The sequence below is a fragment of the Tripterygium wilfordii genome, chromosome 14 (assembly GCF_013401445.1).
Source record: "Tripterygium wilfordii isolate XIE 37 chromosome 14, ASM1340144v1, whole genome shotgun sequence".
NCBI lineage: Eukaryota > Viridiplantae > Streptophyta > Magnoliopsida > Celastrales > Celastraceae > Tripterygium > Tripterygium wilfordii.
This window is the reverse complement of record NC_052245.1, coordinates 13,313,231-13,328,930: the sequence shown is the minus strand read 5'-3', so window position 1 is coordinate 13,328,930 and position 15,700 is coordinate 13,313,231. Positions and strand designations below refer to the sequence as shown.

Sequence of the window (15,700 nt, the reverse complement as noted above, 5' to 3'; positions counted from 1 at the left end):
CTCATATATCCAATCACACAACTATCACGAAATTAAAAGAGAATGATCGAAACTATGACCCTTTGAGCATACCTTGAGTAATCAAAACCTTGCATCCACCCTTCGGGATTAGAAACTAGAGAAGAGAACTACCCACTCATGATTGTTGCAATAAACATCCAATCTATTGTCATCTAAATCAGAGTTTATACAAAATCAAAAGAAAGCACCAAAAACAACAAAGAAAACTTAGAGAGAGAAACTAAATCTACACCACACCTATGGTGGCTTCATGTTGGAGAAGTGAATGAATGAGGAAGCCAACCAAATCTTAGGGTTTTCTCCACTTTTTACAATAGAAAATACCTAACTACCCTTATAAAATCGTTCCCCATTGGTTACATACATGATTTACCCCAAATGCCCTTGAAATTTTGGTGCAGAAAATTGCAGATTCGCGGTAGGTGTCCGGATGGCTTCGGAAGGTGTCCGGACACTTGGACTTCATCAAGTCTTCGTTATAGCCTCTGTTTCATTTTTCAAAGGAAGTGTCCGGACACCTAATGTGGGTGTCCGGACAGTGTCCCGACACCTTGGGAGGTGGCCCGACACTTCACAGCAAAAAGTGCCCAAAAAGTGCTCCAACTTGCCCAAACAAGGTCCGATTCCTACAAAACCAAAAGGAAACATTTATAAGTGTAGAACTAAACTAAAATGCAATAAAAAACATTAGCTAAGTGTTAAGAACATTCTAGTTAAAAGACATTGGAACCTCAAAATAGAGGTAGAGGTACAGCCCTGAATTCGGAAGGTAAGTCCTCGAAAATTTCATATTCGTCTTTCCAATTCTACATCGGGCAACTGTAAATGTCTGAATTGGTTATATTATTCCATGGACTTGAATCGACTATAGTAAAAGAAATCATATAACTTGGAATAAAAACGGAACTGAGCTTGGAAACATTTTGGTGAAGTAGGAAGCTGCCTTTAATCAGTCTCTATGGAAATCCATTGGCCAGGTAACTCCATTTTCTATTGTGTGAATGATCTTTGTAATTCCAGACTCATCTTTCTGTAACTCATCTTTCTGTACATATTATTGCAGGCTGTTTCGACGGAGGCAAGAGCCATGTACAATCTGGGGAAAGCAGGATTGACATACTGGAGTCCAAATATTAACGTGGTGAGAGATCCCAGGTGGGGAAGAGCCATTGAGACTCCAGGAGAAGATCCATATGTGGTGGGTACATTTGCTACTAATTACGTAAGAGGATTGCAAGATGTTCCAGGGACTGAAAACACAACAGACTTGAACTCTAGACCTCTCAAGGTGTCCTCTTGTTGCAAGCACTATGCTGCCTATGATGTCGATGCCTGGAAGGGAGTTGATCGCTATCACTTTGATGCAAGAGTAAGTTATTAACACTAAATTACTGTTTATATAAATATTAGTGACATTGTTTGTTAATTTATTGATTTAACAAAAATATTCTCTAGTGGATGTGGATGTTTATGTATAGGTGAGTGAGCAAGATATGAGGGAGACGTTCCTTAGGCCGTTTGAGATGTGTGTTAAAGATGGCGACGTGAGCAGTGTCATGTGTTCCTATAATCGGGTTAATGGAATTCCTGCTTGTGCTGATCCATATCTTCTCAAGAACACTATCAGAGGGGAATGGGACCTTCATGGGTAGACCATGCTTAACTTTTAATATTGATTTATTTATTATCATCAAATCTTTGTCTTAATAAAAATTTTGTGCAGATATATTGTCTCTGATTGTGATTCTATTGAGGTAATGTATGATGATCACAAATGGCTTGGTGACTCAAAAGAGGATGCTGTTGCGCAAGTTCTTAAAGCAGGCAAGCTTCTTCTTCTTCTTCTTCTTCTTTTTTTTTGTTTTGACACAAAAAGAGAAGACAAAATGAAAATTGTCTTAATTTGCATGATCAGGATTGGATCTTGACTGTGGAGACTACTACACCAAAGCTCTTGGAAACTCAGTAAGGCAAGGAGAAGTAAAGGAGGCTGACCTTGACAAGTCATTGAAGTACCTTTATGTGGTTCTTATGAGGCTTGGATTTTTTGATGGAAGCCCTCAATTCAACAGCCTTGGAAAGAACGATGTTTGTTCAGATACTAACTTGGAGTTAGCAACTGAAGCAGCCAGAGAAGGAATTGTACTATTGAAAAATGATGACAAAACTCTCCCTTTGAAGTCTTGTGACATCAGTAAAATAGCAGTTATTGGACCCCATGCAAAAGCAACCTCTGCAATGATTGGAAATTATGCTGGTAAGCTTCTCATCTTCTTTAAATGATATTCATCTACTGATTACTAATTGTTTCATTTTTGATGTTGTTGTTGCAGGCATTCCTTGCGGAATTGTTACTCCATTTGATGGTATCTCCAAGTATGGAGGAGAAGTCACATATGAAAAGGGATGCAGCGACGTAGCTTGCAAGGACGATAGTTTGATCTTTTCAGCCATGAATGCTGCAAAGAATGCTGATGCTACTATTCTTTTGGTGGGTTTGGACTTGTCTGTGGAGGCTGAGAGCTTGGATAGGAATGATCTTCTCCTCCCAGGTTACCAAACTCAATTAATCAACCAAGTAGCTGAATCATCTTCAGGTCCTCTAGTTGTTGTGATTATGTCTGCCGGTGGGATCGACATAAGCTTTGCCAAGAACAATCCTAAAATTAAAGCTATTCTTTGGGCTGGATATCCTGGTGAGAAAGGTGGTCGCGCCATTGCTGATGTTATCTTCGGAAAATACAATCCAGGTAAATGTAAATCATATATATATATATACTATTGCTTTGCTTTCATAATATTCAGATTATAATAATGTGAATTGTGTACCCTTTTTTAACAGGTGGAAGATTGCCTCTTACATGGTATGAAGCTGGTTATGTGGACATGCTGCCAATGACATCCATGCCACTAAGGCCTGTTGATAGCTTGGGTTACCCTGGAAGAACATACAAGTTCTTCAATGGCTCAACAGTATACCCATTCGGGTATGGCCTTAGCTACACAAATTTCAGTTCAACTCAGTTACAATTAGCTAGAGAGAGGCCTAGTTTTGCCAATAAGAGAAGAGTATTTAGGTAGGAATTTAGAGTTTAGTTCAGGGTTTTTCTTTGTTAGCTTTCGTTCATTGTTAGGGATTATGGTTGATATGGTTCAGGTTTCAATGAAATAATTACTAATTCATTAGTTCAAGTTCTGGCAAACTCTTTTGCTATTTACAGCTATCTCAGTCTCTGTTTTCAATAAAAACTCTCAAGTGGACTAATTTTTTTTTTTTTTTAAAAAATAACCATGAATATAGTATAGAATTGGTATTCAAAGTGATTTCTTATAGAGTTTCTAATTACTCTGGCGTAAAACAGACGAGTTGGTCTAAATAGTCTTAAGAGGGAGGCAAGGGATTTTGAATTAGTAAACTTTTTATGATAAATGGAACTTCTATCACACATTTTTCATGAGCTATAAAATAACGTGTCTAGATCAAATCCTAAAATCTATAAATATTGCAGAAAAATATGTTTACGGTTGGAATCGAAAGAAAATTTGACATATATATGATGTGGGGTTTAGTATCCGCTAAAAGTATAGCGATTCCAAACCCAAATTATACTCGCAAGTGCACGAATCAATTGTAGTATAGAAGTGGCAAATACGAGTGTCGTACCCACAGGGACTGAATATAAAATATCTGCAATTCCAACTCTTTGTAATTATCAATAGAAACAAAATAAATAAGGATTAACACAAATAAACAAACACTAGGGATCCGATTTCACCAACTCTATTGTATTTAAATTATTTAGCCGACAATTATCATTTCATTCATTGATGTCAAAGATCAAGTCCCCTAATTTATGTAATAGTCATGGGCATCTGACTTACCACGTCTATTCCCAATTGCAACCATCCATGGGCATTTGGATTGGCTAGGACAATCAAGAATGCATTAGGATTTATGGTAACTTATGGAGCGATCACAAAGATCCTAGCATATGGCATTTATGTCTAGGTAACTCCGGTGTTAACTGCAAGAAGCTGGTCTCAAATTGGACATGGGCATTTGCCTCAATTTGCATCATGGTAATCAAACCTAGATGGTAGCTAAGCATCAAGATTTAATTATCAATAAAAAATAGCTAATTAACACTTGACATAGCATAAATAAACTAATAATTAATCAAACCAAATTTATTTAGATACAATAGAGTGGATCCATCATCACCCTAGTAAGAGGATTAGTTCCTCATACTAGGTTTACACAACCAACAATTAATCTCACAAAATTCTAGAAAGAATATGTGAGAGAATTGTTGTAAGAGAAAAACTCAAGAACTTACTCCTTGATTTTTCTTCTCCTCTTGCCTCTTTCTCTCTTCCTTCAATGTTGTCTTGTATTCCTTCCTCTCTTTTCTCCCCTCCTTTTCTTCTCTCCCTAGCTCTCTATTTATAGGAAATTAGGAGCTATCCATCCATTGAGAATTTTCAAACCAAAAATATTGAATGGCCAAATATGTCAAAGGAAGAGATGTCATCACCATTGAAAAATAGAGTGTTGCACATGGCTATCCATCCATTGAGAATTTTCAAACCAAAAATGTTGAATGGCCAACCATGTCAAAGTAAGAGATGTCACCACCATTGAAAAATAGTGTTGCACATGGCCAATTTGTACTATAAAAATGATGGTGATGCATGGAATGATATCAAGATGGTAGTGGACACAAGCAAATGAGCTCTTCACGAAATGGGCCAGCAAATGTTGAACATGGGTTGGTATGAATTGAGCCTGAAAATATAAAAAACAAATATAAAGTGAGTGAAAATGATATTTGCATTTTATGGTATAATACTCACTTTAAGCCCTAATTATCTAACAAATGCCTTAGTAATTCATTATTAAAAGTGTACATTTTTGGCACTTATCAATATACGCCTCACTCAAACATTGAGCACATATATACTTAATTTATAAATCTTACCAACTTCAAGTTATATCCATTAATGAGTGAGTGAAATTAACTAAAGAATAATGCAAACCCTAAATTATTGAATTTAACCTCCTATATCAATTCAACGGATAAATCATTCTGCAGCCATTTACAAACACAAAAACTAAAATATTAAATAAAAAAGGAATGTTGAGAATTAATAATAACTCAGATGACACTTTTATATATATATATATATATATATATATATATATATATATATATATATATATATATATATATATATATATATTGTATTTCATCGAAATCGTGAGTTCGCCTCCCATCCCTCCATTTTTTATCAAGGCAAATCCGACTAAACAGTAAACAGTCGCTTGCCCCAAAACGCGGCTTCGTATGGAAGCAACATATGATATGCCACGTCGGATTTTATTAATATAAAAGATAAGATACCCGCGCTTATTAGTGTGAACACAACCCCGCTTCCACGTTGACTTTCTTCACACTTCTTTTTTCCTTCTTATTTAAAAAAAAAAAACATTTCCTTCACCTGTGATTCGTTCTGCCCCCACTCTCTCTCTCTCCGGCCTATTCTGAGGACTCAACTTGAGAAATTCCGGTCTTAGAAAACACGCGTATCGATTGTTCTGTATGTACATTAGCATCGTTGTCATTGCCATTTGCTTATTTCTTCTTTTGAATTCTCGGTTCTGTTGTTTCGGATTCTTGTTATTCATCATTCTTTATGATTTTTTTGTCTAGGTATTTACAGGGTTTCTTAATGATGTTTTTTGGTGGATTTCGCATCAAATCAGGCAAATTTTAGATTTTATGTGAATGGCTGAGAGTAGAAGATACCTTACCAATCAACATTTAGGTTATGATCCCCTCCCTAATAATTGTTGAGTGCTTTACATGCATGCTTGGATCATGTAGGTTAGAAATCATAGTCCATATTAAGGCCTCATTATGTTGTCCTTACGCCAAGTTTTCTTGTTTCATCTCATGTAAAGCTTCAAGTTAAGTGTTTTTTTTTTCGTGGATTTATTGGATGTAATCTTTGTAAGGCCCTGCATTGGTAGATCAATATAGTTCCATTACTACCCTATTTTATCTTAACATCGAGGTGGAGTTTACCTATACTTAATTTTTCCTTTCTCAGTTTACTGTTAGTAAGAAATCATGATTACTTGTACTAGCAAAAAGCAAAAGCAGGCATGCTTAAGCACTGTCAACCTTAAAACTCATGAAGGCATTCGTAGTTCATGGACGAAAATTTTGAGCTAAACATAGCTTGCATTCTATTTGTGATAATCATAAAGTCTAATGTTGCCACACAATTTAATATCTGGAATATCTTGTTGAATTTATTCTAATTGTGCAATTTTTCAGACCTAGATCAGTTCTTGCAAGAAGCACAATACCGCTGGCTTCGTCCGGTTGAAATTTGTAAAATACTCCAGAACTACCAAAGGTTCCAGTTGAGTCATGATCCACCTAACAGGCCTGCAGGTGAGGTTATTACTGGATCATTTCTTCCCCATCTTTCTTTTTAAGTTTGTTCCCATGCAGATGTCCCTTTTTTCCATGAATCTAGAAGTACTTGTAAAACAGTATTTGCTTTCAGTGCATCATATTTTTTTTCTTTATAGTTGCAACTTTCTGTTTTTCAATCGAAATCATAAGTCTGGAAATTAGCTAATCTGTGGCCAGAGGGATGGGCTCATTTCACTAATCAGAGATCCCTGACCCTACCTAAAACAGAGATCCCCCTGAAATATGGGATTGGTTGTTTGGAAAGCTCAGGCAGGACTTGTAATTTTGGGTGTAGAGATAGGAGAGTGAGGATGGTATTTGAGAGTTTCACTCAATTTTTGGTGAATATGCTAAGGATATTTTAGGAATTTATGATGATACATTAAGTACTAGTTTTTTCTTAATGAGCAAAAGAAATAAATACTAGTTATTCTTGAAATATCCATATTATGTACAAGATAACAGCAGTATACCATTTACCTGCCTTTTTCCTGGTCATCATGCATGTAAGTGGATATAATCAATATAGGCCATGCATTCTTAATCAGGTGTATTTGCGTTTGGAGAATACCGGTGACCTGATGACTATATGTCCTGCTGTATGTTGCTTACCCGAATGTTGTACTTCAGTGGGGGGAACCTTTAAAGAAAATGGAGTTTTCATCAGCCTCTCATCCTCTGGAATTATAGTTTCTGACATTTGGTCATTGACAGTTGAATTTCATTTTCACAATCAGACAGAAAAGGATGTTCATGACATTACTTTTCAGCAATGTTGAATAATGACACTAATCTAACAATATTTATTTATGTAGAATAAACAGTTAGGTATCTTCTTATGGTTGGTATGCACTTGATGTGTAGTGTACTTCTACTAGGTACCTACATGTACTTAGCCACACCCTAAGTGTTTTTCAACTTACAGACTAACAACCACTACGCTGATTTAAGGTGAATTGATGTCAATATAGCACTATTTCATTGTAGATTTTTTATTTCCTATTCGTTTGACTTAATAAATTTTGTGTGTCGGAGGAGGTAGCTTTTGATAACTTCTCTTTCCTCCCATAGGGATGGATTGTTGTTGACCTCCCTTTTGTTAAGGCCAAAGAGTTGATAAATGTTACTTTTTTTAGGTGGTTCTTTGTTCTTATTTGACCGTAAGGTGATTCGCTATTTTCGTAAAGATGGTCACCGTTGGAGGAAGAAAAAAGATGGGAAAACTGTCAAAGAAGCCCATGAAAAGTTGAAGGTGTGCTGTTCAATTTTTGCGTAGTAAGTTCACTTTTTAAATTTGTTGGTCCTATGCCATGCAGAGTTTCTTCTGGGTATTGTGTTTCATATGTGGATTATTTTCTAGTCATTGCACGTTTCACAATTTAGTATGTTCCTCTCTTTTTAATTGATCAGGCACTCTAATGGAGCAATTTAGAACTTGTCATTCTTGAAATAAATTTTTGTTATGCTTTCAAGCACTTCTACAAATCAAGCTCTTAAGTATCTATCAAAAATGTGTGAAGTCCTTACTCCACCTTGGAGAGCATAACTGTGATCTTATCATTTTGAATTATTTTATTTTTAGTTGTAACACCTACTACTGAGGCTGTTTTTTTAATTACTTTTTGGTATTTTTTGAATGCTTAGTCATGGTTGTTCCATATTTACCTGTCCAAGTTTTAATGTTTTAGGTCTTGGTAAAGTTCACCGATTAAGTTAAAACATTTTTTTAGGTGGCTCCCATGACCCATCCCATTCTAACAATGTGTTTATCACAAATGATTACCTTTGAAATGTTGTCTTTAACCTTGAATTTTTGATGCTCTAGCATTTGCCTATGCTTCGGGGTAAAAAATTTGATATTGCTTTCAGATACTTTAGTGTTTGATATGACTCTTGCACTAATTACTCCGTGATTACTTTTGTAGACCGGAAGTGTGGATGTGCTCCATTGCTACTATGCCCATGGGGAGGACAATGGAAACTTTCAGCGACGATTTTATTGGATGCTTGATGGGTGGGTTTCACCGGGTTTAGTTTTTTAGATATAGGATATTTTAGGTTTAAAGTGATGCTCATGGTATAATACCATCATACTTCAAAGAAAAAGTCACACCAGTAGAGGATATTGTAAGGTGGTCATATTAATGCTGAAGAAGTACATCTTCCCTCCCCTTTTTTTGGCATTTGTGGATTTTCCTGTTTTATTTCATTGTTCTAAGACATGAAAGGTCCTTGTGCTTCATTTACCTTTTGTCTCCCACGTATGGTTTAGTAAGAAGTTTAGTTCTATTAGTTATTTTCTTGAAAGACTTGCATTTAACACCAGAACAGAAATTTATTCCTTTTAGACAAATGCTTGCATTATTTTTCTCTGCCTCCACTGCGGAAGCTTCATTCACAGGGGTTGTTAACCATTACTGGTATTCTTTTTGATGAACTAATTGTTTGTTCTGATGTTCTCTTATCTTGTGCATTTTCAGGCAATTGGAGCACATTGTACTTGTGCATTACAGAGATGTCAAAGAGGTATGGGTTCTCTTATGGCTTTGTTATGTTGGCTGGCTTGTTTGACATTGGTCTAAGCTTGTGTGAAGGGCCATTTTCTTGACTGGTCCTGGATTGATGTGGTTGACTCATCCAACATTTCTTATATCTCACTTGCCTTGATATGGGTTAAATGCTTTCTTATTTTCCGATGCATACTATGCAGAAGTCATCTAGTGGCTCACATTTGCTAGCAGATTTGTATTCTCAGCTTGAAAGCACTCAAACAAGCTCTGTCCATTGCTTTTCTCAGGCGGCCTCACCTACTACGGTTCCAACATCTTTTGTCTCAAGTCTTAATAGAGTTGATTGGAATGGGCATACATTAGCTTCAGAGTTTCAAGATGTTAATTATGGGGATGATTTTGGGGCTTATGCAATTGAGACCTACTTCACAACTGGAATGGAAAAAGTTATCTTCATTCTTCCAGTTTGGTCCCACCTCCATCTTTTGTGGATTTCAAAATCTCAAGCGGACATGTAAATGGTGTGCCAGACGAGAAAGTTTTAACCGAAAAGTGTTGTACAGCTGACTTCTTTACTCCCAGACTTATAGATGCTAGATTGGATGATAACGGCCCCATTTGGAGTAGTTTGAATTCTCGAGATAGTTTGATTACTAACGTAGGAAGTGCCCAGGAACTGACAACTACTTCACAAAGAGGACAGGTATGTTGTGCGTCAGGCCGTCAGCATTATACTTTATACTTTCATGTGACTGCATTTGCCTGTTTAATTCTTGGATTATTAATGCTAAATTAGCATTACTTGTCAAATTAAACTGTCAAGAGTATACATGCCTTTGCTTAAGCTTGATGAAGTTGAAATTTTCGCAGTTAAGCTTAATTTGCATGATGTACTTAAGATTATAGATGGTGTCAAACTTGTCTGGGAGTTGTGAACTGATTACCTGCTCAGGTGTATTTTGTGATGTACATGGACCTGATAAAGTTGAAAGTAGTCCCGAGTGCTTTAGAATTCTGTGGCTTTAATTAATGTCAATCGTGGCATGATATTACTTATTCGCGCATACTATTGACATGTCAACGGTTAAGTTGACACCATTTGTGGCCCTTGAGTTGTTTAGTTGTCCATCACGTTACACCTTGCCTTTTAAGTCTAAAATTTTAAAATTTTCCCCTTAAGGTTTACAGAGTAACATGTGTATTATGTTGCAGTTGTCAGTGGAGCATGGTTTTAATTTGTTAAAGCCTCATGTTGAAGATGATTTTGCCCATGAAAGAAAACTCCATTCTACTAACTTTGGCAATGATGGTGTAAATGGTAAAGAATTGGGAGAGCTGAGGAAACTTGACAGTTTTGGGAGATGGATGGATCAAGAAATTGGCGGAGACACTGATGATTCATTGATGGCTTCTGACTCTGGCAATTACTGGAAAACACTCGATCCTGAGAATGGTGACAAGGAAGTTTCCAGCTTATCACGACTTATGCAGTTAGATATTGACTCAATGGATCCTTCACTTTCTCAAGAACAGCTATTTAGTATTAGTGATTTCTCCCCAGATTGGGCTTTTTCGGGAGTTGAAACAAAGGTAATTCATTAGCTGGGCCTTTTATTTACCAAGAAAATTAAAGGGAAAATAAAACTATTTGTGGGATAACCCTTCTTGCGCTTTTTGTTTTGCTAGAAATCTAAAAAATAAAGTTTACATTGTAGAGAACTTTAGAAAATGAAATCCCATAATTTACTATGATTGATTATGATACAATATAAGAATTCTAGCATGATTAATGGAGCCTGAAAGTTATTTACTTCCTAGCATAAGAGAGTATGTCAACTTAAAATGCATCTTGGTAACCAGCAAGGTGAAAGAAAATATCTAACAAATATTGTACTTTCAACCAATAAGTCAGGAGTGGAAACATATATTTAGCCTTAGGGAATTCTTTTTATGTATTTTTTTTCAATGTTACTACTACGCTAATGCATTAAGATATTGATTGTTAAAGTGAGAAGCTTTATTGATACATTTGATTGGTTCTCTTTTTCAGGTTTTAATTGTTGGTACATTCCTGGGAAGCAAGAAGCTTTCAAACGGAACTAAGTGGGGTTGTATGTTTGGTGAAATTGAAGTGTCAGCTGAAGTTTTAACTAATAATGTCCTTCGCTGTCATGCTCCTTTACATGCACCTGAGCGTGTTCCATTCTACGTCACCTGCAAGAACAGGCTAGCTTGCAGTGAAGTGAGGTACTTTGAATATCGTGATGTTCCGCTGGCCTCTGTTCCTAAAAAAAGGGTACTGGTGGAGGAAGTCCAATTGCAAATGCGTCTAGCAAAATTGTTAAATTTGAGTGCAGGTCATAAGTTTTTCATTTGCTCTAATACAGAATGTAAGGAGTGTAGGCTGAAAAACAGTATATGTTCAATGATGAATGATGGTGAAAAAGATTGGAGAACAGTTGAAGAGACTTTTAATCCTTCAGAGTTTGATGGTGAGCTCTTGAGCTCCAGAGAGAAGTTGATCCAGAATTTGCTAAAGGACAACCTCCGTGAGTGGCTACTATGTAAAATTCATGATGGAAGTAAAGCATTGCGAGTTATGGATGATGAAGGTCAAGGAGTCATACACCTTGCAGCTGCTCTTGGTTATGAATGGGCCATTGGCCTTTTCGTTGCTGCCAACATAAATCCCAATTTCAGGGATGCACAAGGAAGAACAGCGCTTCACTGGGCTGCATTGTTCGGGAGGTGATGTTGCACTCTAATTTATTGGTTACACTTATAAATTATATGAATTAAGACCTTTAACATTAGTTTCTTATGAAATTATCAATTGCAACTATCTTGTTATTATTTTGTATTTGTTTTTAATTATGTTTTTGTCTTCAATGGTTTTTATGATGCCCACAGCCCGTTGTTGTGGCCTGATAGACTCTTGAGTCTTGATCTTAATAGGTTTGTATGACATCTGTCATCTACAGAACCTTCTTTTTCTTCGAAGATCTTTTTAACAAGTTGCCTCAGTTCTAAAAGAATTTAATTGCCTACAGTTTGATTATATGATTATACATTGTCTTTGATTTACCTTTCCTTTAGCTTCCCTTTGCATCAACCGAATCAATGGCTTTTTGAGCATGTTCAGAACAAGTATTGATGCTCTGCATTTGAATTTGTGATGTTCAATTTATACGACCATACATAAGCTTTTTTTTGTTACTTTTTTACATGTTCCTTTTTCCCCCCTTCAGAGAGGGAACAGTCATCGAACTTGTCAGATTGGGTGCAGATCCAATGGCTGTTACGGACCCAACACCCTTGTCTCCTGGAGGACAATGCGCGGCTGACTTAGCATCAAGTAGAGGACATAAAGGGATAGCAGGATACTTGGCTGAAGCATATTTAACCCTTCAACTTTCTTCCTTATCTGTCAACCATAGTGTGGATGATGAAGGACTGGAAGAGCAGCTTTCAGCAAATGGGCCTCTTGCCGCTGTTAGAAGATCAAGTGGCATTAATTCAACAAGCTTATAATGCTCGTTCATTCCGTGAAAGACAAGTAACCAAGGTCAGTGATAAGGCATTGGAAGTCTCTCTTGACCTTGCCGCTCTTGGCTCTTTATACAAGGTCCAAAAGATAAGCCATTATCAGGATTATTTGCACTCTGCGGCTCTAAAGATCCAGCAGAAATATCATGGCTGGAAGGGAAGAGAAGACTTCTTGAAGATACGCAATCGAATAGTGAAAATTCAGGTACTTCTTTGTATTTTGCTTTAATTGAACTCTCTTATAGTCGTCCTGTGTTCACATGATCGGCAGTATGGAGCATTGCTTATTTGTTCTGATCACTTCTTTTAGGCTCACATCAGGGGACATCAAGTTCGTAAGCAGTATAAGAAGGTTGTTTGGTCGGTTAGTATTGTGGAAAAGGCAATATTGCGTTGGAGAAGGAAAGGGGCTGGTCTGCGAGGATTCAGGGTGGAGAGAGCAATTGGAGATGTGCTACCAAAGAGTGATAAGAGCGATGAATATGATTTTCTGCGGATCAGCCGCAGACAGAAATTTGCTGGAGTTGAAAAGGCCCTTGCAAGAGTGAAGTCAATGGTTCGTTCGGCAGAAGGACGTGATCAGTATATGAGGCTAGTCACAAGATTTGAGAATATGAAGGTACATATGCATTCTTCTTAGCCCTGGCTTGTATGGGGAACCTTGAATCTTTTTCTGTTAAATTGGTTGCTGCTGCTGCTCTCATATGTTCCAACTTTTATGACTCTGTTTGCTGCTTGTGAATCCACCTTCTGAATGAGATAGTGCATGATGTTTTTGGAGAGAGAGAGAGAGAGAGAGAGCATAATGTGGATTTTACAGTGGCTAGTATGAAACTGTACTTGAGCTTTTATGTTGGGAAACTGTGGAAGTACTTTAAGCCAAAGTAACAAATAACATTACACAATTTGAAAGGATTTGTGGCAGTTTATTTTTAATCTAAGAACCACGAGATTTGATACTGAATATGATGTTCACCTTTCTATGAAACAAATGCATGATGAGTGCAGCAGCGCATCTCAGCAAGGTGAAATTTTACTGGAGGTTAAAAGCGAGAAAGATTTGAACGGAATTTAGCTAACAAATTATGTAGTTTTTGTTCAATTGGATTATTCGGGCTGTCCATATGGTTCATTGGTCTTACCAAGTCTAATTCATGTCTGTAACAATCAACTAACATGTTACACAACCAAGTTTTTTTCAACTAAAGTTTAGGATAATAGAGACAAGAATGGATAGAGGACGAGGATTGTATATTTATACATTTGGTTTTGCTTCTCTTGCTAAGGCTAGTAAATTTTTCTTAGATTATGCAGTTGCATAGAAACAGGAGTGACTTTTGATCATTAACGCTGAGGTTCAGTGGCATTGTCAAATTTTTTTACAGCATAGTTAATGCATCTTGTTTGGCATTGTTCTGTTCGTTTCGTTTCTTCCATGTAACATCTTCGTGTGTGAATTGTAGGACAAATCAATTCTGAATGCGCAGTTTAATCCAAAATTTCAGACGGATGTGTGTTTCAAAGCATATGTGCAATACAAAACTTGCCTGGTTTCATTAGCCAAATCAAATTGAAACGCTGAAAAATGCTCAAATTTTCCACTTCCGAATTCCAAACCAGAACAAACAGATAGATCCGTTTGACATACGAGTATCAACACAAACCCAGAAGAGCAACTGCTCCCAAAACCAGAACAAGTGAATGGAAATATCTCCATTGACGACTACTGCCTCCTCCTCCAGCCGTGACACTCCCTGCACCTGAATCACAGATCAAATCACAAAGATTAGTACATTTTTTCATATTTTTGCTTCAAATCTACTCTAGATTAAGCAATATCAAAACTTGTTCTTACCACATTCTCTTGTAGCATTAGTGGAGCTTGAGCACATACAAACCATCATCTCAGTCTCAGTATCAAACCCACAAGCACCCCCAGATCTCCTGCACCTTTCGCACCCAGTATCAGGAACACTATAGGACAGTTTGATCCCATAAGTCCAATCCAAAGGTCCTACACCCTTCAAATCATCTGTGTTAATCACACTAGTATAGTGTGTACAATCCAAGATGTTCATGGTCATAAACTTCACTGTATCATACCCAGTACAACAACAAGGAGGAGAACTATTAGTGAGCAAATGAAAGACCCGGAAAGCATTGCAGGAGGCGTAAAGCTCCTCGCAGGAGTGTCCGGAGAAGTTGAAACAGAGATTCTTGTAATGGTTGAGCACAGGAGAGTCAATGGAGCAATTGAGGAGGACAAAGATTGTGTCAGGAGATGGAGGGATTATGACTGATTGTATATCAGTGAGGACAAGGTCATGGTGTGGTTGAAGAATGGAGCACGTGGACATTGCTGGATCATAGACCACCATTGTTTGCTTCAGGTAGTTAATTGATTGGACTTTGTAGATACCGGAAGGGGTTGTGAAGAACAAGTCATTGGTGCAGTTGAACATGTGCCTAAACTGGGGTGCTCCACAGCCATCGTCAACACCAAATGGGTAGTTTATGGGAATGTTCCCACATGTAGTCCTGCAAGGAACCAGTGCGAGGGAGGGAAATGGTTGAAATGTTAGAACAAGTAGGGATGTGAGGTTGAAGATGATAAGAAGTGATGGTGTAAACTTCATTTCCTTTTGTTTTGGCTGGGAAGGTAAAGTGCAGGAAAATTTGGTCCAAGTTTTGGGTTCTGCTATTTTGATTTTCCCTTCGAATACGGTGTGGTTAACGGCTACCCGGAAATTAGTAAATTACTCCTCGGGGTTCAGGAACACTTTTTGACTATTTTGGTGAGGTGGGCCCACAAAGTTGAAAATTGTCCTGTTTTGTTTCATCATTTAGTTCTCTGCTATTCCGACACGATGGCCCACTAAACTTTTTCTCCAGAAAACTCACACTCTGTTTTCATTAATGGGATTCAAGCATTAAAGGACTTGGGCACTTGGCTTCTTTTAAACGAATTGATCTTTCACCCCTTTATCCATGCTGCAGTGTGAAGCGTAAACACTTTTCAAACAGCTTAGATTGCTTACATGACCATAGACCCACCAGATATGATGAATCCAGCTCAAAAGCAAGGGACACAGGATTTGATGCAGAGCAGACTAGTCGATGTAGCTCCGTACATTACAT

General features: G+C 37.3%; 2 protein-coding genes and 1 pseudogene across 2 annotated transcripts; 2 read left to right on the top strand and 1 right to left on the bottom strand.

Annotated features, from left to right (window-relative positions):
- The first annotated feature begins 965 nt into the window (after positions 1-965).
- LOC120014277 (probable beta-D-xylosidase 5) lies at positions 966-3,286 on the top strand. The gene is made up of 8 exons (XM_038866192.1): positions 966-998; positions 1,085-1,390; positions 1,500-1,669; positions 1,745-1,845; positions 1,937-2,278; positions 2,355-2,771; positions 2,864-3,090; positions 3,209-3,286. Exons 2-8 carry the CDS (start codon positions 1,109-1,111, stop codon positions 3,284-3,286), a joined length of 1,617 nt encoding a protein of 538 aa, XP_038722120.1. The 5' UTR covers positions 966-998; positions 1,085-1,108.
- Positions 3,287-5,801: 2,515 nt separating this feature from the next.
- Positions 5,802-14,168, top strand: LOC120015617 (annotated as a pseudogene).
- Positions 14,133-15,383, bottom strand: LOC120015615. Its single transcript, XM_038868130.1, has 2 exons — positions 14,418-15,383; positions 14,133-14,322 (listed from the first exon to the last, which is right to left on the bottom strand). Exons 1-2 carry the CDS (start codon positions 15,196-15,198, stop codon positions 14,216-14,218), a joined length of 888 nt encoding a protein of 295 aa, XP_038724058.1. The 5' UTR covers positions 15,199-15,383; the 3' UTR covers positions 14,133-14,215.
- Positions 15,384-15,700: the final 317 nt, after the last annotated feature.